Consider the following 25,497-nt stretch of genomic DNA (forward strand, 5'->3'; position numbering starts at 1 on the left):
AAACAGGAACGTGCTGGAAACCCCGGAGGCTCCAGGAGCAGCAGGCTTGGGCAGAAATGTCTCCACAAATACTTCCCAGGGGGTTTGATCTGATGTTGCTACACCAATCTTGGAAGCCCTGGGACAATCCGTAACTGAGAGATTCAGGGAAACCGTGTCCCATGTTTCTGCACAACTCCATCTTTTTTTCTCTTTCATGCTTAATTTTTTGACTCTGGCCCTGGTGGAAGTTTGGGTAGAATTCTCCAGCAATAGTAACCACATCAATGATGATGCCTACTGCACTAAACACTGGCCTGTATGAACCAACTCCTGGACTAAGTGCTTTATAGGTGTTATTTCTCTTCTTTTTTTTTTTTTGGCCCCTCCACGCAGCATGTGGGACCTTAGTTCCCTGACTGGGGATCGAACCCATGTCCCCTGCAGTGGAAGCGTGGAGTCTTAACCACTGGATCAGCAGAGAAGTCCCTACAGGTATTATTTTTAATCCTTATAAGAAACATGCAAAATAGGTGATAGTCCCATTTTACAGATGTGGAAACTGAGGCCAAGAAAAGCTAAATAACTTGCTCAAGCTCACACAGTACATCGGTAGCTGAGCAGGGACGGAACCTAAGTCTATATGACACAGAATTCTTATTTTTTTCACTAGATCATTCTGCCAATCTCGACCAAACCCTATGGTACAGATACTCCAACTCAGGACCTCCCAATCTTTTTCACGTGATGACACACACAGGAAGCACACCATTTGTGTGGCACAGGGCAGCAAACAGGTGAGGCTGCTTGTGGAGGCGGTGACACACTTGGGGGCTCTGGCGGTCCCACACCTGGCTCTGCAGTGAGGATGAGTGGACGAGGAACTTGCAGTCTGTGACCCATTCCCAGGACCCCTTCTTGGAAATTCTGTCCTAAATTATTGATTCAAGCAGTAGTTTCCGACTTTGGCTAGTCACTAGAATCACCTGGGGAGCTTTAAACATTGCCTAAGCCTGGGCTACCCATACTCTCTGGAAGTGGGGCCTGGTTTAGGTATTTTTGAGAAGGCATTGGCTCTGTGCTGTTCTTGCTGATGACTCAGCCACACTTCCCCACCCACCCCCTACCCTTGTCCAGTCTCATGTTCCAACTCCTTTCAGGTACATATGCACATACACTGCATGCCCTACAAGGGCAAAGCCATGTGTGTTTTGTTCACCACTGGGCTCCGTGACTAACATAGTGTCTGGCACGTAGTAGGTGCACAATGGATTCTTTTTTAATGAATAAATGTTGAAGATCTTGGAGAGATTTCAGGCAAGGGTCTTCCATGTTTCTAATCGAATGGCAACTTTTTACATAACACAGTAGTTCATGTCACATAGAGGGCTAAGATTCATTCAGTTAACTTTTCTTTCTCCACATTTAGAATTTGAAACATTGGTTTGTACTTTAACACAGAGGTCTACATACTGATCACAATTCTCATCACGTGTGTATATAAATATACTACCCACATTGATTGATTTGCAGATCTTGAACCATCCTTGCATCCATGGGGTAAATTCCACTTGATCATGTTGTATGATCCTTTTAATGTACTGTTGGATTCAGTTTGCTAGTATTTTGTTGAGAATTTTTGCATCTATGCTCATCAGTGATATTGGCCTGTAATTTTTGTGCGTGTGATATCTCTGTCTGGGTTTGGTATCAGGGTGATGTTGGCCTCATAGAATGAGTTTAGAAGTGTTCATTCCTCTGCAATATTTTGGAATAATTTCAGAAGGGTAAGTGTTAACTCTTCTTTCAATGTTTGGTGACAAGAACGTATTGTACAACATGGGAAATATAGCTATTATTTTGTAATAACCGCAAACGGAGTGTAACCTTTAAAAATTATATTAAAAATTTCAAAATAAAAAGTAAAAATAAATAAATATGCTACCCAGACCAAGTGTTTTTATTCAGTTAAGAAAAATGAGCTATTTTTCTCCCCTGGCTCATGAGAAAGTATTTTGTTGACATTCAAATAAAGTAGAGGGAGTGACGTTTGCCCAGTGATAGTCATAATGTTCACTTACTTAGGAGGAGAGAAAACAGGGAGGAACCAAAGTAATGGGGGGAATGTAAAATATGGCACATGAGGAAAAAGGGAGAGCAGGAAGCTTACCATCCTATGTAAATGGGTCAGCTCTGGGTCTTGGATAGGCTAGAAAGTAAAAAAAAAACAAAAAACCCAGGCTCAGATGGTCTCCCAGCTGGGACCATCCATCACCCACTGATTAAGAGTCAGCTGCCTCCAATACCAAATGACTAACTTGGTTAAATCCAGTTGAGGCTCTGAGGAGGAAGAAACCCTATAGGATGAAGAGGTTGTGGAATGCTTCCTAGAAAAGGTAGGATTTAAACTGAGACCTCTGCTTCTGGCAATAAGGTAGACCAGGTGTCCAGGCTAGACTTCCTGCTCGAAATACTAAAGATGCAGGGGAAAATATTGGGGTTTTTTCACTATTTTCAAATGCCTCCATGAGCTAGTAAGAAAGTATGGAATACTCTGGCCAAAAAAATAAGTAAATAAATGAAGGCAGAATCAGAAGCTGAGAAGGAGACTGAAGCCGGCATCTGCCTTGAAGGAATTTTCTGGATCTACTGAACTTGAAAACTGATGTTTGGAATCTTATGAGGTTTGGTGGATAGGAGACCAAACCCAGGTCTGCCCAAGGTAGATGGTCTAATAGGAGATGTCCCATAGAGTTAGAACTTCCAAGGGCCGTACATTTAGTGTAAGGAAGGACTGGAAATAAACCCAACATCCTTCCCAGATTTGGGGAGCAGGTAATACCTGCTAGGAAAATTGCTTATCTTGAATCGTGGCACTGGAGCAAAGGGGGAAATATCTGTCCTGAGAACTACAAGCCAGAAGCCTTGTGTATTTGTAGCCTAAATTCACTAAACATGGGTCATCTGAAAAAAACAAAACAAACAAAAAAGCAACAAAAAAAAAGAAACAGGCAGAATGTTTAAAGCGATCCCAGACTAGACAACTAAGGAAAAAGCAAACAGAAATTTTATTTGAAGGTGTTCACCTTTTCCCTAGGCCTCCAAGAATTCCCAGCAATTTCTTTTCTTTTTTTTTTTTTTTTCTCGGTACGCGGGCCTCTCACTGTTGCGGCCTCTCCCGTTGCGGAGCACAGGCTCCGGACGCGCAGGCTCAGCAGCCATGGCTCACGGGCCCAGCCGCTCCACGGCATGTGGGATCTTCCTGGACCGGGGCACGAACCCGTGTCCCCTGCAATCAGCAGGTGGACTCTTAATCACTGCGCCACCAGGGAAGCCCCTTCCCAGCAATTTCTAAGGAAGATGAGAAACTTGCAGCTAGAAATCACTACAAATATAAGGAAACAAGGCACCAAGATCAAGAGCCAGCAGAAATGACAGCAGAATCAGCCTGCAAAGACTTCTGGTTTGGGAATTATCAAATGGAATATAACCTATTTTCAATAAATGGCAGAGACTCTTTTAAATATGAGTGAAGGGTCCTCAGATTTATAAATGAATAAAAAAAGAACTTCTATAAAATAAAAGTCTGGAAATAAAATAAAATAGAAATTAAAAACTCAACGGAGACAATTGAGCAGCAAACCAGCACACAAAGAGAGACTTTGTGACCTGGAAGATAGTACTGGAGAAATGATACAGAAGGCAGCCCTATGCCATAAAGAGGTGGAAAATGTAAAAGAAGTTAAAGGCCATAGAAGACAGAGTGAAAAGGTCCAAGATATGTCTAATCAGAGTTTCAAAAGTTAAGGAAGAAATAGGACAGAGGCATAAGAGCTGAGAGTGGCCCAGAGCTTAGGACTGACCCCAAGCTTCAGATTCAGGATTTGAGCTGAGGTGCAAAGATAGAAAGGGTGGAATTTGGATGCTTGGAGATGAAGCATGTGAAAAGCAGCAGGACCTCAGAGTGTGCCGATGGGGCCAACCACCTGGGCACTAGCCTGCTGGGACCAACAAGTTTCGGAGCCTCTGCGAGGCGTTGAAGCGCGGAACCTCACCGTTCCTCCTGACGGAGCATCAGTGGGAAACATGCCCTGCTCCCAGATGACATAGCAAAAACAGCAGGGGTAGTTCTGTTTTGTCCTTGGGGGTCAATATCTTTCTGAGAAAGGGAGAGAAGAGATAGTATTGATCCTGATCCGTCGTATGGATTGGGGAACCGAAGCACAGAAAACAGAGATTCTGAAAACAGAGTTCTAAAAAAGTTAAGTGGCAGCCCCGGGATCAGAGCTCTTTCTGTTCAGCCCTGAGGCAGGCACCTCTGGGTAACTCACCCAGACACTCTGATTCACTATGTGTTTGGTAGATCAGCTGCAGAGTTGGATGGAGCCCCTGGCATCCTTTTCAGCCCTGATGAGACTTTCAAAAGTAAAAGTAAAGCAAAAAGCACTCCAGGACCCAGGTCTGGATGCCTTCCCTACAGACTAAGTCCTGATTACCCATGACTGCCTACACCTGATGACTTGGACCCGGCCGATTTTGATGCAGTGTTGACATCTATGTGAGTGACGTGCACATGAGTACATCTGGACCTAACAGCTGTCACCGGGATCTGAAAATGGGTGTGACACATATGGTTCTACATGCAGCGTGGTGGAACAGCAGACAGAAACTCAGCAGTGCCGATTTGCGTGGGTGTGTCTGGTTCCTCGTCCACCTCTATCATAACTTTCTCCTTGGTCATTCCAAGATGATTTTGTTTGTTTGTGTTGCTAGTGGTTATGTTCTCCAGTTCATATGAACTCTAATTCCAAGCCTATGACTGTCACAAGTTACTTTACATCTTTAAGCCTCAGTTTTCTCACCTGTATGATGGGCTCTGTACTATGTCTTGGAATTAAGCAAGACTATATACATTTTGGTACATTTATCAATAAATAACATCAGGCTTATTTCCCATATTATGATTAAGTGAAACAGCCAAAGGATTCAATTCGCCTGTAATTAGACATGGTTAATTTGGGGTTAAAGTTTAGAAGGAAGACTTAGAAAATTGTCGTTGAATTTCAAAATGAAGTAGCAAGAATGTGAAAAGAAAGAATAAAAATGCCTAAGGGGGAAAATTAAGTGAGTTAGAGTTTCACTTTCTTTAGGTTCATATTTGACAGTGATTCTTAGCTGGCACAGCCTAACCTTTTTCTGGGTCTCAAAGACATTCTTCCTGTTTTGCCACATTCTGCATTTTCTTCCTCCACCATTCTAAATTTGGCTCAGAGATTGAGAGTAGGGCTGTGGGACCCTGGCACAAAGAGGTAATATTTGTATGTGTACATATTAGAGAATCAACAGTGTGGTCAGACAGATGGCTGTACCTGGAGCATGTCTGAGTCTAAGGGATGGGACGGACCCCAGTGCCACAGGCATAACTGCTGACAATTCAGAAAGTGTGTCAGAGACCAAATAATGTTGGGAAATTCCAGTCTACGTGTTTGATGAGCAGGCACAGTGGGTGGTCCTAAGGGATCCAGCAAGCACATGACAGTAGGAAAAGAAGGAGAGGAAAATTAGATTCAATCAAAGGGAAAAAAAAATTCCAAATGGTAAGTTCGTTCTATTTGGCTACGGTATAACCCCTCCAGGGAACATGGTGGAACTTGAGTCATTGAAACCTTGGCTGGGAAAAGTCATGGAGGATGTACGATAGACAAAGCTGGAGTTTGGATTAGTCTGGTGGTGAGAGCAAGAGACCCAATAGGTGATTTGCATCCGCGTTGCTCTGATTCAGCAGACATGCCCCCTGCCGACAGAGTCTGCTGAGAGGCTGAGCTGGGCCAGGAGGATGGGCTGAGCCTGGACGCGTGTGAATGGCTGTGTGTGTAAAGGGAAGTGTTTTCCAAGTCATCATTGCCTCGTTTCCTCAGGCTGACTAGGATGTTTGGATAGTTAGCACGTTCCCTCTCATAATAAATTTCACATTTCTTGCAGAGAGTTTGTTTCACAGAAAAAAAAAAAAACATAGAAGCAGGAGAAGGATATTCCATCTGAGTTTGCAGGAAATAATCTTTTTAATTAGAAAGCTGCCATACATTTCGGATTTTTCAATAGTGCTTAAGTTCACTGCCGTCACGCGTATGTGTGTTTTTTAGAAAAGCACACCACGTATTAACTATTTGTTTTTCCTAGAAAGTACCGGTGGAGGTGTGATTTCTCTGAGCTTAGACCATTTGGGGCGATCCATGGGATCAATACAGAATAGCATGTTCCGTGGAGTTGGGTTCCTAAAGGTATTTGAAGCCAGGAACCATCACTGTAAATACGGTATAAACCAAGATTTTACGTCCAGTATCATCCACACCTAGCACCAAGCTGAGTCAACAGACAGCGGTCCATAATTACATGTTGATTGATGGATTGATTTGGTAAGTTGCCCAAAGTCATATTTCCTCCAGGGTCTCTGTAGCAAGCAAATCCACGATAACTAGCTTTTTCAAAACCAGCTTGCTTTTCATTTCAGAAATACACAGGAATCCAAATGGGGGGTGGGATCTAGATTTTACACCGAGACCTGGATTTGAATGCCACCCTTTTCATGATTCATCAAAGGACTTAAGCAAGAGCCCACCAGCCCACCCTGCCTTGGTTTCTGAACCTATGAGATCAGGGAGCTAGTTCCGGTACTTTCTGCTGTTCCCCTAACCTTGCGACACTTTGCCCTGCCTGGCGACAGCCAGAGCCACGCTGCCCAGTTGTTATCCGGTCTGCAGCTGCCCAGGAGTCAGCGATGGGCACCACAGCTGCTATTGAGGGAAGACGCAATGAGAATATTCTCATAAAGGAGTAGACGGTTTACCCTGGGGGGTTGCCAACACAGCAAAGCAAAGAGAAATCAACAATAAAATTTAAAAAAAAAAAAGAATAAGGACCCCCGGGGTTCTGGCTCTAATTCTGTTTCTGACCTGACTTGCTATCCGATCTTAAACAAGCCATTCAGTGTGGGTCTAGACCAAGTGTTACACAAATATAAAGGGGCATGAGCACAATTATTACTAGCAGTGATTCATTAAGGGTATGTTTGTCTGCTGTTTGTTTAAGCAGCTTAAAAATGAGGTAACACCCTAAAGAAAATCCAGATCAGACCTCCTTCTCTGGCTCTCTCTCAGTACTTTAATGCTGGTTGTTAAAAAGACAATGAGCCAGTGGTTGTCCTGTTCCTATCCAGGTCCCGCTCACTGACCCATTAGTCATATAACTAGGGGAAATCACTTCACTTTCTGGAACTTGGAGTCTGCGGTGGTTCTAAAACATATCCTCAAATTCTTTACTCCCTTCCCGTAAAGATATGATGCCTCACTCACCTCCGTCTGAATACAGCCAGCTCCGTAACTCACTTCTAACTCACTGAAGTACAAACTGCAGTGGAGGTGATGTTAACGCGACTCTAGGGCTAGGACTGGCACGTTCTCGCAGAACACACACCTTTGGACCCCTGAGCTGCCCTAAAGCCACCTTGCTGGAAAAACTGCAAAGAGACAGAGATAGAGAGAGATGCCTGTGCCCCCAGCCATTCCAGTTTCCCAGTTGAGAACCAGGCATATTCACAAAGGAGGTTTCAAGATGATCCCAGCCACTGGCATCCCGTGACTGCCCCCAAATTCCTGACCCACAGAAACTGTGAGATAATAAATGCCCGGGGTCGTTTTAAAACACAAGCTTTGGAGAGATGTGTTAGCAGCAATGGGTACCTAATACAGGGACTTTCCATCCTCCCCTCTCCAAGGAACACCTAAGGACTCAGCATTATTCAGGGGGTGGGTCTCAGGCGGCAGTCTCAAACACTTCTTGGGTTTCCATTATAGGAACCCACATCCTATGGTTTTCCTGAAACAGACTTGGGAATCCAAGGAGCTGGAGACTTCTAACTGATACTGATCTTGGGCAAATCAGTTCCTTCGGACCTCAGTTTTCCCTGCTGTAAACAGAAGAGGGTTTCTCTTCTCTTTGTACTTCCCAGGAATATAAGTTATACAATCTGGAACTCACAGGTCCATGAAGCATTTTGAACTCCTCTGAAGGTCCTGTTTAAATTCAAGTACTGCCATGACGCGTCTTCCCCATAAATTCCCTATGCGGGCTCAGCATCCTTCCAGGAGGCGACAGGAGAAAAGGCCTGGCTCTAGTTCTCCTGCTTCTGCTCTTTCCAGCCCTTGGCAAGTCACTCCACTGGTCACTGCTCTGAGCCCCATCTTGCCTGTAAGTTGGGTGGATTGGCCAATATCCTCTCAATCCCTTTCCGGCTATGAGATGCTACAAACGAGACAATTGAAAAGATAGGCTCACTACTTCTAGATGTTTCCAACCAGTGAAGAGGCAGCCCAACTCCTGCAAACACCAGGAAACGATAGGCAATTTAATATGAGATGGGGTGGCACTGAAGACAGGCACATCTGCAGAACCCAAGGCTCCGGACAGGGTCATAGAAGTTTCTTCAGCTGCTCTTGAAGGATGGTGCTACGGATGGAATGTTTGTGTCCCCCACAAAATTCATAGGTTGAAGCCCATTCCCCAATGTGATGGCATTAGATGGGGGGCCTTTGGCCAGTGATTAGGTTAGAGGGTGGGGACCTCATGAATGGCATTAGTGCCCTTACGAGAGGAGAGATGATACCCCTCTCCACCATGTGAGGTTACAAGAAGATGGCCATCTGCAAGCCAGGAAGAGGGCCCTCCCCAGCACCAGATCTGCTGGCACCCTGATCTTGGACTTCCCAGCCTCCAGAACTGCGAGAAATAAATGTCTGTTGTTTACACCACCCAGTCTGTGGTATCATGTTATAGCCGCCCCAAATGACTAAGACAGATGGAGTAATAGCCACAATCCTTAGTTGCAAACAACAGAATCCATTCTTGTTCATTTAAGGGGAAAAAGGAGTTTAATCAAGACGATTAGAGAACTGGCAAAATGTCCAGGAGGGCCTGACTCTGAAGCCATCAGCCATAAAGTACCCAACCACGAAAAGGAGTTTCTTAGAGAAGACCCCACAGCCACTCTGGACCTAGGACCCTCTGCCCTGGAAATCAGGAGCTCAACCCTACACCCTCCAGAATCAAGAGTCTCTGCTGCCCCCTTGTGGTTCCCCTGATGGGGGTACCACCTCAAACCCAATTCTCATGTGGACGCGTCAGGTACAATTCAAGGCACAGAGGTCTAGAGATGTTTTCTAGCTTCTCCCTTGACAACGCAGGATTTGTAATGTGGGAGATACCCCCAATGTAGGGACGGTGTGCAGAGAGATGTGCCCCAGGCAACAAATGCCCGCAAAGATGGGTAGAGTGTGAGTTAGGAGAGGATGGAAGAGAGGCAGCCCTTCTGAGGGAGGGGCCGGGCCAGAAATAATGCGGGGACAGAACGCCCCCTGGGCTGGTGCGGAAAGGCAGGCCGAGTGGCTGAGGGCACAGCCGAATGGAGTGGGGCTGACAAGCCGTGAGCCCCACACTCGAGATGCCTGTCGCCTGGCTGTCTGCGCCCCTTCCTCCTGGCTCGCCCCAGTCCCGCGCGGTCGTTTGGAAGCAGCCGTTCTTCCCAGAGCTGGCGTTTGGCAGTTGGCAAGGAGCACCCCACCTTCTCTCAGCAGCCGTCCGTCTTGTCTTCCCCTTTCCATCGGGGTGAACACATTTCTCTTCTGCTGCACATGCCAACATACCTCGAATTTGCTGGCAGCAGGTACTTCTCATGTGTTGGTTTTGGAACCTTTTAGCAGTTTGTCCTATTTCTCTTCCATCTGGACTAGAAACATGCCAACCAGGATTTCTCTGGATTTTTTTTCTTAATCCCGGGCTGCAACCCAAGGGAATGAGCATGCAGGACCCCCGGGGTCTCAGGGTCCATCACCGCCTGGTACCTGCCTCCCCTCCCCAGCTGTCGCTGGGCACCATGGCCCTCGGTCCCCCAGGCGTAGTCCCAACTTGTGGTGACCTCTCAAACTTAGTGCCTGGAGGCCAGGTTATTACAAAGGGACATTTGAGCTTCCACTGGAAATTGGCAATATATATTCTTGGCAGCAGTAAGGACAGGCTGTGAAAATTCTTTTGGTGTTGAACTTCTTTTAAGGAGTGGAGTTTGGTTTTAGCACACTCCCAGGCAGTGAAATGGGAAAACCAGGCTAAAGATGGAGATGTACGAGAGTGGCAGGTGGAACCCAGAGTCCGGGGTCCAGAGAACATCAGTGCCCGCCACCTGGTAGGGGCTCAATAATCATCTGCCGCTTGGGTGACTGGATGAGGTGTCGCAGCAACACACGGTGACATTTCAGCTTCACTTATTAGACCGACTGATCCCGTCAGGTCTACCTCCTAACCTTCTAGGTCTGTATCGCCGCTCCCTGCTCCCCTTCGGCACCAGCTGGAATGCCTGACCTCAACCCCTCCCACCAGGCTCCTGACCAACTTCGTCGCAGGTCCCCTGGCCCCCAGACCCCAGCCTCTCCAGTCCACCCTGCAGACCATGGCTACTGTTTCTCTTCCTAAAAACAGAACTTCTAAATGTGGGATCCTGGATGGGACCCTGGTACAGAAGAAGAGCATCGGTAGAAAAACTGGGGAAATCTGAACAGAGCCTGAAATTTAGTTAATAGTGATGTATCGATGTGAATCTCCTAGTGTTGACAAATGTATCTAAGACACTAGCAATAGGAGGAACTGGGGGGGGGGGATGGGTAAACTGAACTCTCTGTCCTATCTTTGCCAACCTTTCTCTGAATCTAAAATTATTCTTACAACACAAAGTTATACCAAAAAAGCAAATCGGACCATATCACTCGCCTGCTTAAAATTAGGGTGACCAATAAGCTTATCTACGAAACAGAAACAGACTCACAGACATAGAGAACAGACTTGTGGTTGCCAAGGGGGAGGGGCGTGGGGGAGGGACGGACTGGGAGTTCCAGTTCTAGAATCCCACTCCACAGAAATACATACGCCTCAAGATGTATGAACAGGATATTCTGCTATAGTGAAATATTGGGAATAATCTGCCTGTCCATCGATAAGGAAATAGCTATATAAATTGAGGTAAATTCAGGTGCCGGGCCGGGGGAGGGAGGGGGTGGCAAGGGAGGCGTGGGTGTACGACCCCAAGGGTCCCTTAGCCCTGGGTTCTGGGCCGCGGGGCGGAGACGATCCGTTGGTGGGGTCGGGGTCTGGGGACGAGGTGGACGCGGGCCTGGCCTTCCCGGAAGCGCACCGACTGCCCTGCGGGGTGAGGACCCGTGGGGTGGGGGCTCCGCAGGGTGAGGCTCCATGGGGTGGGTGCCCCGCGCTGGAGCTGGGAGGAGCTGGCCGGTGGTTCCCTCCCGCAGACCCGTCGGCCCCAAGATGTCGTACATACTCCCGCACCTGTACAATGGCTGGCAAGCGGATCAGGCCATCCTCTCGGAAGAAGACCGCGTGGTCGTCATTCGGTTTGGACACGACTGGGACCCGACTTGTATGAAGATGGACGAGGTTCTGTACAGCATACCTGAAAGGAAACGGCAGATAACGGGGGATCTTCCTCATCTTGCTGCGAGCCCTGTTTGGATACCCCAGCTGTTTTAAAAGTTAAAAATTCCTCAGTTATTTATCTTGGGGATATTACAGAAGTACCTGACTTCAACAAAATGTATGAGTTATACGATCCGTGCACTGTCACGTTTTTCTTCAGGAACAAACACATCGTGATCGACCTGGGTACTGGCAACAACAACAAGATCAACTGGGCCATGGAAGACAAGCAGGAGATGATCGACATCATCGAGACGGCGTACGGGGGTGGGGGGGCCCGGAAGGGTCGCGGCCTGGTCATGTCTCTGAAGGACTACTCCACCAAGTACAGATACTGAGCCCTCGTCCAGTCCTGGTGCATACAGTGCCGTGGAGTCATTGTCACGTGGAAATACTTTCAACTATTTAAAGCCTTCGAGAAAGCGTTTGGGAAAGTACACATAGCTCAAGGAGCTGGAGGGTTTTGCAGTGAGGGTGGCATTGCCTCCACTTTCAGTCTGCCTGGTCCTTGTATTTTTGTATCAGCAAATATCTGTAAATATCTAGCTGATATAAATAAAACACATGGTGATGGGAAAAATTAAAAAAAAATGTTTAAATAAATTGAGGTAAATTCATACAATGGAATACTGGGTAGCCATTAAAACAATGAGGTAGATCTCCATGTATTAACAGGAAGAGATCTCCAACATATAATCTACGTCAGGGGTCGGTAAACTAAGTGCCACAGGCCAAATCCAACCCCTGTCTGTGAATGTACTGCCCACGAGCTAAGAATCGTTTTCACATTTTTAAATGGTTGAAATGCAATCAAAAGAAGAGTAGTATTTTGCAATATTGAAAATTACATGAAATTCAAACTTCAGTTTCCATAAATAAAGTTTTATTGGAACATAGCTACCCCTATTCATTTACATATTGTCTATGGTTGATTTTTAAAAAAATAAATTTATATATTTATTTATTTTTGGCTGTGTTAGGTCTTTGTTGCTGCACATTGGCTTCCTCTAGTTGTGGCAAACGGGGGCTACTCTTCGTTGCGGTGCGCGGGCTTCTCATTGCCGTGGCTTCTCTTGATGCAGAGCACCGGCTCTAGGCACGTGGGCTACAGTAGTTGTGGCATGCGGGCTTGGTAGTTGTGGCTCGTGGGCTCTAGAGTACAGGCTCAGTAGTTGTGGTGCACGGGCTTAGTTGCTCCACGGCACGTGGGATCTTCCCAGACAAGGGATAGAATCTGTGACCCCTGCATTGGCAGGCGGATTTTTAACCACTGCACCACCAGGGAAGTCCCTAGGCTGATTTCTTGATGCGGCGGCAGAATTGAGTACAGGTGACAGGGACCATATTGTTCCCAAAGCCAAAAATATTTATTATCTGGCCTTTTACAGAAAAGAAATTGCTGACCCTAATCTAAGTGATAAAGGGCAAATCACATATTGTATATGTATAAAATTCCCTTCATAAAATATGCTCATAAAAATTATATATATACATATATGTATTTAAGAATGTAAATTAATAGAAGAAGGCATGGGAGGACCCACCCTAAATGGTTAACAATGGTTCCTTATGAAAGAGGACCAGGATTAGAGAAGGAAAATGGATAAAGGGAGATTACATGTTTTATTACTTTATATTTATATACGTATTTATAGTCTTTCAATTTTATACTGAAAAAGTATATATATATATCTCCAGTCAATTCTTGTCATTTGCAGTAGTTATGTTCTATAAAGTCAATGAAAACACTGAAATACAGAACACTGAGCCGTTGCTTCTAGGGGAAATATGAGGTCAGGTTCCTGAGAGTCTCTGGTCAAAATATTTTCATTAGCCAATCAATCCATGACCTTGTTTTATGTGTGATTCTGTATAAAGACACCTGATTTAACATATTTTGTTGATCCATTAACACTGAACTCACAGCCAACAGCTCTGTAACTCAGACCTGAATGAAGCTTACCTAACACGTGTATTTTTTCTGTAACGCACAGCACAGCCTTCTTTGATTTGGCAACAATAGACAGATTTTTCAGCACTACGCTTGGGGGCCATTTTAAACAACAAAATCACCAACAAAAAGCACAAAAATGCAAAAAACGTGGCACTCGTGAGATGGGGGAAAGGATCCTTGTTGACAGTATGAGAGCTGAAACAGCATCACTTTGTTTGACCTCAGCTGGGGCTGTGCTCATGGGTGACTCAAATCTTTTGTCCCTCTGCCCATGTCCACAAATGGCTGCGAAAGCACCATGTCTATTGATTCGTGGGTCACAAATAAATTTTAGTGAGTAGAAAAATCCACATAATGGAACTGGTGCATAAGGAAGACTGGAGACATATATATGTGTGTATATATATATATATATATATATATATATATATACACACACACACATATGCATTGCTTTTGTAGTTAATCAACAAAAAATGTTTACAAAAAAAATTTGCCCTTGACCAGAGTTGTCTGCAAAGTCTTTCTTTTGGGCAGCAAGCAGAGGGTCCTGAGCCATGCCTCTGATGGGTAGAGATGTTCATTTTTACATTAAGACAGCCCACCTTTCACCAGGACCCCCAACAGGGCACAGACAGCACAAAGCAGAGGACGTGTTAAGGCTTCCTCATGGCTGTTTCCCAAGTTGCAGGGTTGACTTCTTGGGTATCTGTGAACAGCTGTGTCCTGGACACACACGGATGGGCCAGCCAGAGGCGTGCAGTGAGGGGTTTGCCCCTCCTCACCCAACTTCCATTTCTTCATTCATTGATTTACTCACACCATTCATTCACGCAGTCAACACATTCATGAAAGACAAAGTATCATATGACATCCCTTATATGCAGAATCTTTCAAAAATGATAAAAATGAACTTATTTACAAAACAGAAACAGACTCACAGGCTTAGAAAACAGACTTATGGTCCTGGGGGGAAGAGTGAGAGGAAGGGATAGATTGGGAGTTTGGGACTGACATATACACGCTGCTATATTTAAAACAGATAACCAGGGCTTCCCTGGTGGCGCAGTGGTTGGGAGTCTGCCTGCCGGTGCAGGGGACACGGGTTCGTAACCTGGTCTGGGAGAATCCTGCATGCCGCGGAGCGGCTGGGAGCGTGAGTCATGGCCGCTGAGCCTGTGCGTCTGGAGCCTGTGCTCCACGGCAGGAGAGACCACGGCAGTGAGAGGCCCGTGTACCACAAAAAAAAAAAAACAAAAAACAGATAACCAACAAGGACCTACTGTATAGCACAGGGAACTCTGCTCAACACTCTGCAATAACTTAAATGAGAAAAGAATAAATATATGTGTACGTATAACTGAATCACTTTGCTGTACACCTGAAACTAACACAACATTGTTAATCAACTATACTCCAATATAACATAAAATTTTAAAAAATTAACTAATAACTAGTAAAAAAGCGCAGGGGCAAAAGGGTGCTGCTGTAGAGAAGGTGCCCGAGTCAAGTAATATTGTTTCCAGGTGGAAAAGCTGCTTTCAACTCTTCTCCTAAAATGAACAATGTAACTTCAGCAGCGCACAGGGCACTAACTTACATGTATTCATCTGTCGTCTGATGGGGTTTTGATCTCTGGCTCATCTTCCCACTGGCCTTTTGAGAGTCCCGTGAGTAGAACTCTGTCCTCCTGTCCTCCACACTCCCACAGAGCTTATGGAAGAGCTGAAGGGAGGCGGGGGGAAATCAGAACTGGTCAGCAGGTGCAAGTCAGACCGAGTTAAGGCAATCAGACAGGAGAGAGAGGCACACCCAGGCCCACATGAAACGAAGTCTCAGCCTCACCTGAAGACATTAAAGGAATACCAGACCATCGGGGCTCTGGAGGTGAGGTCCGGTCCTTAGCGCTGGACGCCACCCCTCAAGCTGGGGCTCCTACAAAGCGCTGTTGCCACCTTGTGGTGAGCAGAGGTGGGCCTCGGAGCTTGCTGACTTCTCCTGCTGGTTCTTCTCAGGTAACAAGCTCCGGAGGCTGACACACATTCCTGGAAACGCATCCCTCCCTAGGGCTTCGGCTACCCTACATCCCACCCCCCAGACTGTGCCCCAGACCAGGCTCCAGGGGATGGGCCATGTGGCCAGAGGTGACTCCTCTCTGGGCCCTGTCCCTCCTCTGTGAAGCTGCAAGTCGTCCTGGCATCACAAGCCCCCAGGATCCCTTCTAGTTTGTAGAGTGAGGACCCGGAAGCTCTGGGAGCTGCCCCTCAAAGCACTCAGCCTCGGGCTGGGGTTGCCCAGAGACTGTGCCCTGAACCAGCCTGAGGCGTCAGGGCCCTACTGCTCTTCCTTTGAGAATTTCCAGTCAGTGTCTCTTTGTAAGTAGGGAAGGTGAACATGTCTCTTTTGTGTCTGCACTCCACACCCAAAGTGGAATGCACTCTCTCCACATGTGGTGGCCAGAGTGACAGAGCAGGTAAGACCTGGGAGAGGGCGTGCAGGTGTCTCTGTGTGTGTGTGTGTGTATGTGTGTGTGTGTTCCGGTGCCTGTTTCCCTATGAGAAGAGACCAGACCTGGAGGGAGGTAACAGAGGAGCTGGCCTGCTGGCATCTGCGGAATCGAAAAAAGTCTGCTGGCTTTTCTCCCATGAAAATCGAGGCTGCGCCTGAGGAAGCAGACAGTTCCAGTTCCCAGGGGTGGCCCTCAGGACTGGAAGCAGCAGCCTCTGTGGCCATTGTTTCAGCTGCGGGTGAGACTTGTATTGCTTGTGACAACAGTAGCAGAGTGTCCTACTGCAGGGCAGGGACCCCAACCGGCGTCTTCCCTGTCCCCCCCAGCAGATCCTGTACCTCACACTCTAGAACGCCCCTCTTCCGTCCCTCTGTCTGTCACCTGCACTGCTCTGTCCTGGGACCCAGCTGGCGGGTTCCACCCATGTCCCGTCCACGCCATCTCGGGCTCACAGCCAGGCTCCATCTCTGTCATGGTCCCTGAGCAGCCCTGCCAGAGTTCCTGGGAAGAGGTGGGTCCTCCCTGTGAATCCAAGAGCAGTGATTGGAAACTCTGGGAAGTTTGGCTTTCATACGTTCCAGAGCGAATGTTGCTGAACCCCGCCCGGGTTGGATGGAATGGGGAGACAGGGAGAGAGTACCAGGGGGCTGGGGTGGTCACCATTCCACTGTGAGGGAAAACAAGCCCGGGTCTGGGGAGTCTCACAGGTCCCTAGGAGCACCGGAATTAATACATGAAACTTCTATACCCTTTGCAAAAGACGATGTCAGTATTACTGTGTCCATTTCACAGGAGAGAAAACTGAGGTGTGAGTCCATTCATCCATGAGGTTCACAGTTTCAGTAGTAATACTATTTATATACATATATTTTATACTTTACTATATTATATCTATCTATATATATACACACACATGCACACTTTTTACCTCTATTTCACATTTTTACTTTCCCATCATCATTCTTGATCCCAACAGCTCTGTGAGACAGAAAGGTCAGACTGACAGTCTCTCAGCCCATGACAGAGCTCTGCTAGAACAGGTCTCCTGCATTTCTGGTTGGGAACACAGTTGATTGCTTAACTGCTTTCATTTCCAACTCACTGTCCCCCTGCCTTCCTTACAGAGTCCAGTTAAAGCTTCCCCCTGTCCCCCACCCCCGCCCTCATGTCATGCCTGGGTCCCAGGGGAATCTGATCCCAGCAGTTAGGGTGACTCAAGTCTCTTTGCTTGTGTTGGGTTCAGAAGCCTGGGTTAGGCCAATCAACCCAGGATATCAGCCTAGTGGCTGCTATTATCCAGGTAGTGGCTTAAACTGACCAGTTCAAACTGAAAGGAACTGAAAGTCTCCTCTCCTTCTCTCTGGACGTGACCGAAGAAGCAAGTGCTAGAGCTGCTTCTGGCAGCCATCTTGCAGCCATGAGGCGAGTCAGCCTAAGGAAAAGAATTAGAAGAGGGCAGAGTAAGCAGGATTACAGGAAAACAGAATTAGCACCCTGATAAAACCCTACCTGAAGCCCTAGCTCTGGGCTACTTGTTAGATCCTATAGTAAACTCCTTATTGTTTAAGGCAGTTTGCATTGACTTTTCTCTTCCTTGTATCCAAAACCACCTTAATGGGCAGGTCTGGACGGACACACTTTCTCCCGCTTCTGCTGTCAGACTTCTCCTTGCTTTCCTCTGGCTCCTGTCAGAGCCAAGTCAGCACACATTGAAGGGGCCAGGGCGGACTAAATGCGTCTCCTGGACGCCACAAATGTCTTTGTGGTATCTTAAGACTTTAAAAACTGTGCAGGGAGCTGCGGCCTAGCTCGGTCCTGCTTCCCATTAGGATAAACACATCCCTCAGCAGAGCGACCCATGCCCAGCTCCAGAAATAGCCTGCCCACCAGAGAAAATGCACTTTATTTGACAGGCTTCCACAGCCATATCATTATCATATAATCTCTTTTATCCACCCCTTTCCCCTGCCCTGGAACTCAAATTGCATCTTTAAAATGTCTAAATAGCAGTTTGGTGATGTTCAGTGATGCTATACTTGATACTGAGCTGGGAAAATCAATGTCAAATGCCCGACTTCAGAGACGTTTGGGTGAGGGGTGAGAGGGAGGTTTTACATCCAATTACTTCTCTGTGAAGAAATATGGGTTGAAAATACTTGACAAGGGACTAAGTTTCAACGTCCACAAGTCCAGCTTTTGACTTCCTAATCACCAACATCAACCCCACAGACCTCGCCTGAGCGCCTGTGGGCGACTTTCCACCCTCATTTCCTCCTACAAAAGTAGGAGTAGGTGGGGACTCCTTCTTTTGGCTTCCTCCTCCCAGGCTAGCACAGCCCTGCCTGGGTGCCGACGCCCCAAGGGCTCCAGGAGGAATCAGGCAAGATGCAAAGAGGCAGCCCCAGGAACAAATGGTGACGGTGTCCAAAAATGCCCACTGGTAAGGGACAGTGTCAGGACTGTGTCCCTAGGGGCTGCTCAGGGCAGTCACAGTATCAGAGTGAAACAAAGGAAGCTCTCCACAGGAAGAGGGAGTCTGCCCGGGGGGTGTGGAGGGCTGATGACGCCTGTTTCTGGAGGTGGGTGAACTCCGTTTACCCAGGGCTGGCTCTGAGCAACACTCTGGGAAGTGGGCGGGAGTCTGTGTCCCGCCAGGTGGAGCTTTCACGTTCCTCTTCCTGTTACTGAACACCTACTCCAGATCCTTCCTGGACCTGAGTGACAGACTCCAGCTCCCAGGGCTGAGCGAAAGGCCAGGGAGGCAGCCAGGATATAGGAGGGTGGCTTCCTAGAAGGGAATTAAGCCTTCCTTCTGCCAAATCCATTTCCAGCAGCAGCCTGGAGGACTTGTTGGGAGAGGAGAATGTGGGGCTTCTAATCCCCTGAGCACCCACTCCGTACCTGACACTGTGCTTTACAAGAATTGCATATCATGGAGATCACTGGGCCAATTTACAGATGAGAAAACTGAGGCTGAGAGAGGTCAAGGAACTTTCCCAGGATCACACTAGCAAGTAAAGTGGCTGGTGAGATTCAAGTCTAGGTCTTTCTGCCCCTTGAGGCCTGGCTTGTTGTACTACCTACCCTGCTTGCCTGCTTAGGTGAGGTGAGCTCTGACTTTCCTAACTGACCTGGGGAAGCAAATAACAACTCCCTTCATTGGAGCCCACAGTATGCAGAATGGGGCAGAGGCTGGTAGTTACAGACCTAAAAACCAACCCTTTCCTCTTCCTGCAAGTTGCTCCTGATCAATGCTGGGCACCCCAGGCCATCGCAGGAGAAAGGGCAATATGGAACTTCCTGGAAGTTCTCAGGATCCCCACCGTCCCAACGCACACACATATACACAGGCCTGCACACACAGACATACACATACAACAATCAATTTTTCTTGAGACCAAAATAAATGAGCGATATAATCGTATTTTCTTCAAGATTTCTGGAGTATCAAAAATAAAATTAAAAAAAAAGACCATTATCCCTACACTTTTGGTTGAGGAAAAATTCAATCATCAAAATGAAGTACAGAGAGGCAGAGCAGATCTGTTTCTCATGAAGAAGGTTTGGGGAGAGGCAGCTCTGCTGCGGGCACGCGTGTGTCCCAAGTGCCTTCCGTTGGTGCACGTGCTGCGGGTAGGGTGTTGTCCTGCTTGATCGTGACCCCTCATGCAACTCCACGGGCCTGAGCGTGTGTGCCGAAAGATCCAGAAGCACCAGAGCCCCTCATCCGGTCAGAATCAGGCAGCAGAAAATCTGCATTTAATTGCAAATGTTGTAAAAATAATCATGCAGAAGACCGAGCTAGCATTGCAACTATGTGTCCTCGACTTAGTGCCTGAGTGTGGGACGTCTTTCTGCGGAAATGCTTATAGAGCTGTAAACTCTAAGCCGAGATTTCTTCAAGAACATGTCTTCTCTCGTTAGGATGATTTTACTTTGGAGGGTGTTCCCAGCCTTTTCCAGGAAAAGAATATGGTGGGGGACTTGTAGGGTGAAGAAGGGGGACAGGGAGGCCGACTCAGATGTGTCTTAAAGATGTCTTTGTTTTTAATTATCCGTGTCCTGGGCTACGGCGCAATCAGCCTCTCTCCAGAGTTTCAACTCAGATCAAATGCTCTGTGCTGCAGTCTTACTCTCCACCTCCCAGACGGCGGCCTTTCCCCATTTGAAGATTATTTATTGCTTCTCAACCACCTTTCATGCTGCTAAATGTTTCTCCATGCTCAGTGAAGAAAACAGCCCAGCGGGATTTTATTTTATTTCCCTGAGTGCCGGCCTGTCCTCCCACTTCATCCCAGGGAGCATTTTAGGCTCGACAGTCTGCACACACCCCCTCGCCTCCTAGGGCAGCTCCTCGGCCTGGGCCTGGCCAGGGAAAGGTCCCCAGGGTCCACTGGTCACACGGCTGCCTCTGGGCCTGCACGACTCTACTTTCAAAAGAGGGGGAGAAAGCAAACTGCTTCTAGAAGCTTGCTGAGAAGCAGCTCAGTCCGAAATGCTTTCCTTCCAACTCCTCCACCCCCCAGGATATCCAGTAGGTGGGCACCCCTCCTGGACTTGAAAATGCAGATTTAGCCTAAGTGGGGTGAGGCCAGCCACCACCCTGACTCCCCACCCAGGTCCGAAATAAATTTACACCTCCTCATTTCTGTCCTATTAATCAGTCAGTCTGAGGAAAAACAAGCCAGCCAAGCTGGGCCAGTTGGACGAGTCACAGAATATATGTTTTCAGATATTTTAAAATTAATTTTATTTCCTGCTCATATTTAAAATTTTGCTTCCATTACCAGAATGCAACTGTGCTGCACCTCTTGTAAGGAAAACTGCAAATTCTATAGTTAGATTTCCCTCACCCACCCGCTGAGACTCCGTGCAGCGCATCCTCATAGGCTGTAACCCTGGGGGGTGGGCGGATCCCAGCCCCTTCCTCCTTCAGGTTCTGATTTCCAGCTCTGGCCCTCCTCCCTTGCCGGGCCTTAAGTCTCACTTCCTGGCCCGGCTTGGATGGCGTCTAGGGGGCCCTGAGAGCACCACCCACTCCCTGGCCTCGGGGGTCGAGGTGCCCCCATGTCAGCCTTGTCCCCCAGCTGCCCTGCTCTCCCCACCTTGCTCCTCCTCTTTGCAGCCCTTGCCCTTGAATGGTCCTCCTTCTTCCACTCCTGGGTCTCTTTAAAAAAACAAGAAGCCTGGGCTTCCCTGGTGGCGCAGTGGTTGAGAGTCAGCCTACCGATTCAGGGGACGCGGGTTCGTGCCCCGGTCCGGGAAGATCCCACATGCTGCGGAGCGGCTGGGCCCGCATGGCCGCTGAGCCTGCGCGTCCGGAGCCTGTGCTCCGCAACGGGAGAGGCCACAACAGTGAGAGGCCCGCGTACTGCAAAAAAATAAAAAAATAAAAAAAAAAACAAGAAGCCTAAAGAGCCAGTGGGAAAAAATTCTTAAATATATATTCTTTTAATATATGAATACAAACAATAAGTGAAAGAACAACTACCTTCAAAAGTATCTTTTCTGTAAATTAGTCTATCTCAATTTTTAAGTACAGAAAATGCTGGCATATGTCACAATATGCTAGGAAGAAATGATTCTTGTTTTATGACTTTAGGTTTGTTTTTTTAAATTTTGTTTATCTGTTTTAAATATAGCAGTGTGTACATGTCAATCCCAAACTCCCAATTTATCCTTCCTCCCCCCGCTTCTCCACTGGTAACCCTAAGTTTGTTGTCTAAGTCTGTGAGTCTGTTTCTGTGTTGTAAATAAGTTCATTTGTACCTTTTTTTTTTAGATTCTGCATATAAGCCATATCATATGTCTGTCTTTCTCTGTCTGACTTACTTCATTTAGCACAATAATCTCCAGGTCCCTCTATGTTGCTGCAGTTGGCGTTATTTCATTCTTTTTAATGGCTGAGCAATATTCCATTGTACATATGTACCACATCTTTTGCATCCACTCATCTGTCGATGGACATTTAGGTTGCTTCCATGTGTTGGCTATTGTACACAGTGCTGCAATGAACACTGGGATTAAAGACCTAAATGCAAGACCAGAAATGTTTACAAGAAACTTTAAAATGCTCTCTACAGACAGAGACCATAATAACAGCAAACACTCACTAGAGTTTACTGAGCTCCAGGCATTCTCCGAAGCACCTTACATGGATTAGTTCATTTACCACCCAGAACCCTGTGAGGTGGATACTGTTATCATCCCGTATGAGGGGAGCCAAGGAACAGAGAAACCAAAACTTGCTTGAGGTCACCCAGCCAGGATGCGGGAGGGCCGGGCTTTGGACACAGGCAGCTCTTAACAATTGCATTATTCTATCTCTCTAAGGAGAAATTTTCTCTAAAGGGAGAAAGGCTGATTTTTAGTCTTCTTACTAGTACAGTGATATTCCATTTGTAAATGGGTCAATTACTTGATAATCTCAACCATACAGGCCTCGATCAAGAACTGAAAACATAAGTAAAGGAGACCTTTGAGACACTAAAGAATGCGTCACAAAATTCAAATCCAAAGTTTCCCGAGGAGAGCCGTTCAGGCCTTCCCACAGGATCTCCAGATGACAACTCTTACCTTACATACAGTCCTAACAGGCCTGGAGGGTGTTTGCCCAGCCTCAGCCTATTAGAAACAACGAATGAGAAAGAAGGTAAAATCAACCTTAAAGGGAAGCATGTTAAACCATAGCATGGTGCCCAGTCAGTTGGCTGTATTTATAGCCAATAGAGATGACATTTGTGATGAATTTTAAATTAATACAGGGAAATGCTTATATTCTAATTGTATCTAAAACTAAGCTGGAGGCAAAGTTACATCTACAATATGACTTCAACATGTAAAACAAGCAAACAAAACTCAAAACGATGGAAAAAGAGAAAGTAGGAATATACCAAAATGCATTTTTCTCTAGATGCCATGGGTGATTTCTTTTTCTTAATTTCTACTTTTTTTGATGTTTTTGTTTCAAATTCTGTGTAGTGTGTGTGTGGTCTTTTACGAGTGCAAAAACTCCCAATAAACTTTAAGAAAGAGAAATAAGGAAAGAGGAAGAGAGAAAGTCCAGGGAGGTTGGGGGGAGGATGGAGGGGAGAAGGCCACCCCCAATCAGGTGCAAGCCCTACCACGGGTGATTAACCAGAGGAAGAGAAACTATTGCATTCACATCCAAGAAATCAGAACGCCTGATGGTCTAGGTGCCACTTCCTAGAAGGGCAAATTGCTCTCCATAAATCAATCACCTTGAAAATATCACGATATAATCAACTGGCAATTAGAAAAATAACTACTGTTGACTAAGCACTTACCTCTTTCCATGCAAGCGCTTTACTTACAAAACCACTGGGCCTCAAATCGGGCCTTGTGAGGACCTATGCCTTTCCTCAATTTACCCCTGAAAACCTGAGGCATGACAATTAATATCCATTAGAGTGAAGGTTTGATTCTGTTCATGAGATCCAGCTAAGAAGGCCTAGAAGCAAGAAACCCAAAGTAGACAGATTCTCATTTAAAATATCAAAAATGAATGAGAGCCTTTTATTCGTTAAAAGGTGAGTTTCAAGTGTGAGAACCACTTACCTAGCACACCTTGTGGTGCTAGGTCATGGATACCTGGGGATTCCAGGTGAAGTTCCCTAGAAACCCTCCAGCCCCTACATCCTGCTGGAAATGGGTCCTGCCTTCTAGCACCTTGAAGGGGTGCATTCCCTTCTGCGAGGGTTATACCTAACACTGGGCTTCATGCAAAGGAAGCTCTCAATGCAAGGGCCACTGAAAGGAAAGAAGGGGCAAGGGAGGGAGGGAAGAGGGGAGAGAGGAGAGAGAAAGGTTCTGTGACCCGGGGGGCCTGCCTGCAACTCTATTGCACAGCCCTAGCTACTCAGGGAGCCTCGGATAATGACATCCAAGTAATCCATTAAAATAGAAATGGGATCCAGGAAGCCTGCTTAAGCCATTAGGTCAGCTCTCTAATGAGCATCGTGTTAGAGAGCAGTACACAGGAGGGATCAATTTTGATGAAGGAAGAACTCGGTGTGCCTGGGGAAGGGAGATTTTGAGTCTTTTCCTTAGAGTCATAGTTAATTTAAAATAAAGTTGTTTTCATAGCATCATAAATTTTAGCTCTGAAGGATACCTCAGCCATCATCTGGTTTCTAGTCCAATTTCCTTCTTTTACACGTAAGGAAACTGAGTCCCAGAGAGGGGACTTGATCTACCCGGGGGCACACTGCGAATCTGTGGCCAAGCCTGAAGCAGAAATCACTTTCCTAACTTCTTGCTACACCAAATTCATTTTGACGGTGGGAACCTGAAACTGTAGTTTCTCTTCAAACCCAGCTTGCTGCTCCTCTGCTCTTCAAATTCTCTGTGAAGTGGGTTCCCCGGCCACATCCTCCTGCCCTTTCCATCTGGGATGGCTTGAGATAAGGGTCTTGCAAATGACCACCCTGTAAAACCCAAACCAGAAGGGGCCTCCGCCCTGGCCTAACCCTAACCTGCACCCAACCCAAATACCAAGCTTTTTGCTGAACCACAAAAGGAACTAAAGTCTTTCAGAGAAACTCCCAGGGAAGTGTTATGAACCAGAACCAAAAGGATAGGCTTTCAACGCAGCTAGAGCAGAACAGAACCTGGCATGTCAAAATGTCCTCTGACACTGAGAAATTCCAGCTCCGGGCCATTAGTGGGATGTGGATAAAGAAGAGAGGAGGTAGGGGTAGGAAGAAAATTCTCTCCCGGTAGAGAGAAACGGAAGGTAGTGGTCAGTTACCCGCTGACATGCTCTTTCCAGGTCCAAGCCCTCTTAGGGCATCTGAGACTCCTGTTTATGGGGAGGAACAGAAAGCTGAGCTCTGTGCCTCCGTGGCATTGATCCTGGGGGGTCAGACACCGGACACTCCCTCCTGACAGAGGTGAAGCCCGAAGACAGAAGGAACATCAATGTTGTGTGTGTTTTGTGCAAGTGGTTGACCTGTGCTCTTGGTTATAGAGGTGATGCTGAGTTAGAAGACCGTACTCGAAGAACCCAGTGTGAATTGTATCTGGCTTCCCATCAGAGGGGCAGCATTTTAGGAATCTAGCAACTCGTTACATTGAGGTGAAAGTGCACCTACGTAACAACACACGTGCACTTCCGTGAACCGCCGGAGCTTGTACCTTGGGAATGTCAACGTATCATCTGAGGCCAGACTCTCATTCTTCTTTCACTTTCCAAATCGGTGTCCTTCCTCCACTGAATACACCTGATTATTCCACACACCCCCCATGGTGGAAACAAATTCTCTCCTCTGAACACAGACGTAAGTACAGCTATATTTCTCCTAAAAGGGTGAATCTCTTCTAGTTCTGATTATGGTTCTAGATGCCTGTGAGCAACTTGGGGAAAGGTCCCCTGCCTGCCCTTTCTCCCCTCACACAGCACCCAGTGTGTGACAGCCACACAGTGAACGTTTACCAAATGAACAAATGGATTTTTAAGGTTGCTACCTCTTGAGTGTGGATTCTTAGCCTCCAAAGATGG

At 46.8% G+C, this 25,497-nt stretch overlaps 1 protein-coding gene and 1 long non-coding RNA gene across 2 annotated transcripts; one reads left to right on the forward strand and one right to left on the reverse strand.

Moving 5' to 3' along the window:
• Positions 1-6,003: 6,003 nt before the first annotated feature.
• On the reverse strand, positions 6,004-24,603 carry LOC117313844 (uncharacterized). The gene is made up of 5 exons (XR_012334437.1): positions 21,810-24,603; positions 17,296-17,409; positions 15,314-16,499; positions 15,069-15,193; positions 6,004-11,491 (listed from the first exon to the last, which is right to left on the reverse strand). It is a non-coding gene; the product is annotated as an uncharacterized lncRNA (long non-coding RNA).
• Positions 11,336-11,852, forward strand: LOC101326734 (thioredoxin-like protein 4A). Its single transcript, XM_019949995.2, has 2 exons — positions 11,336-11,485; positions 11,572-11,852. The coding sequence occupies exons 1-2, from the start codon at positions 11,347-11,349 to the stop codon at positions 11,850-11,852; spliced, it is 420 nt and encodes a 139-aa protein (XP_019805554.2). The 5' UTR covers positions 11,336-11,346.
• Positions 24,604-25,497: the final 894 nt, after the last annotated feature.

The sequence above is a fragment of the Tursiops truncatus genome, chromosome 10, assembly GCF_011762595.2.
Source record: "Tursiops truncatus isolate mTurTru1 chromosome 10, mTurTru1.mat.Y, whole genome shotgun sequence".
Taxonomy (NCBI): domain Eukaryota; kingdom Metazoa; phylum Chordata; class Mammalia; order Artiodactyla; family Delphinidae; genus Tursiops; species Tursiops truncatus.

Coding starts and splice junctions, on each gene's coding strand:
- LOC101326734 (XM_019949995.2), top strand. CDS start 11,347: ATGTCGTACATACTCCCGCACCTGTACAATGGCTGGCAAGCGGATCAG. Junction 11,486..11,571: donor GATGGACGAGGTTCTGTACA/GCATACCTGAAA, acceptor CTGTTTTAAAAG/TTAAAAATTCCTCAGTTATT.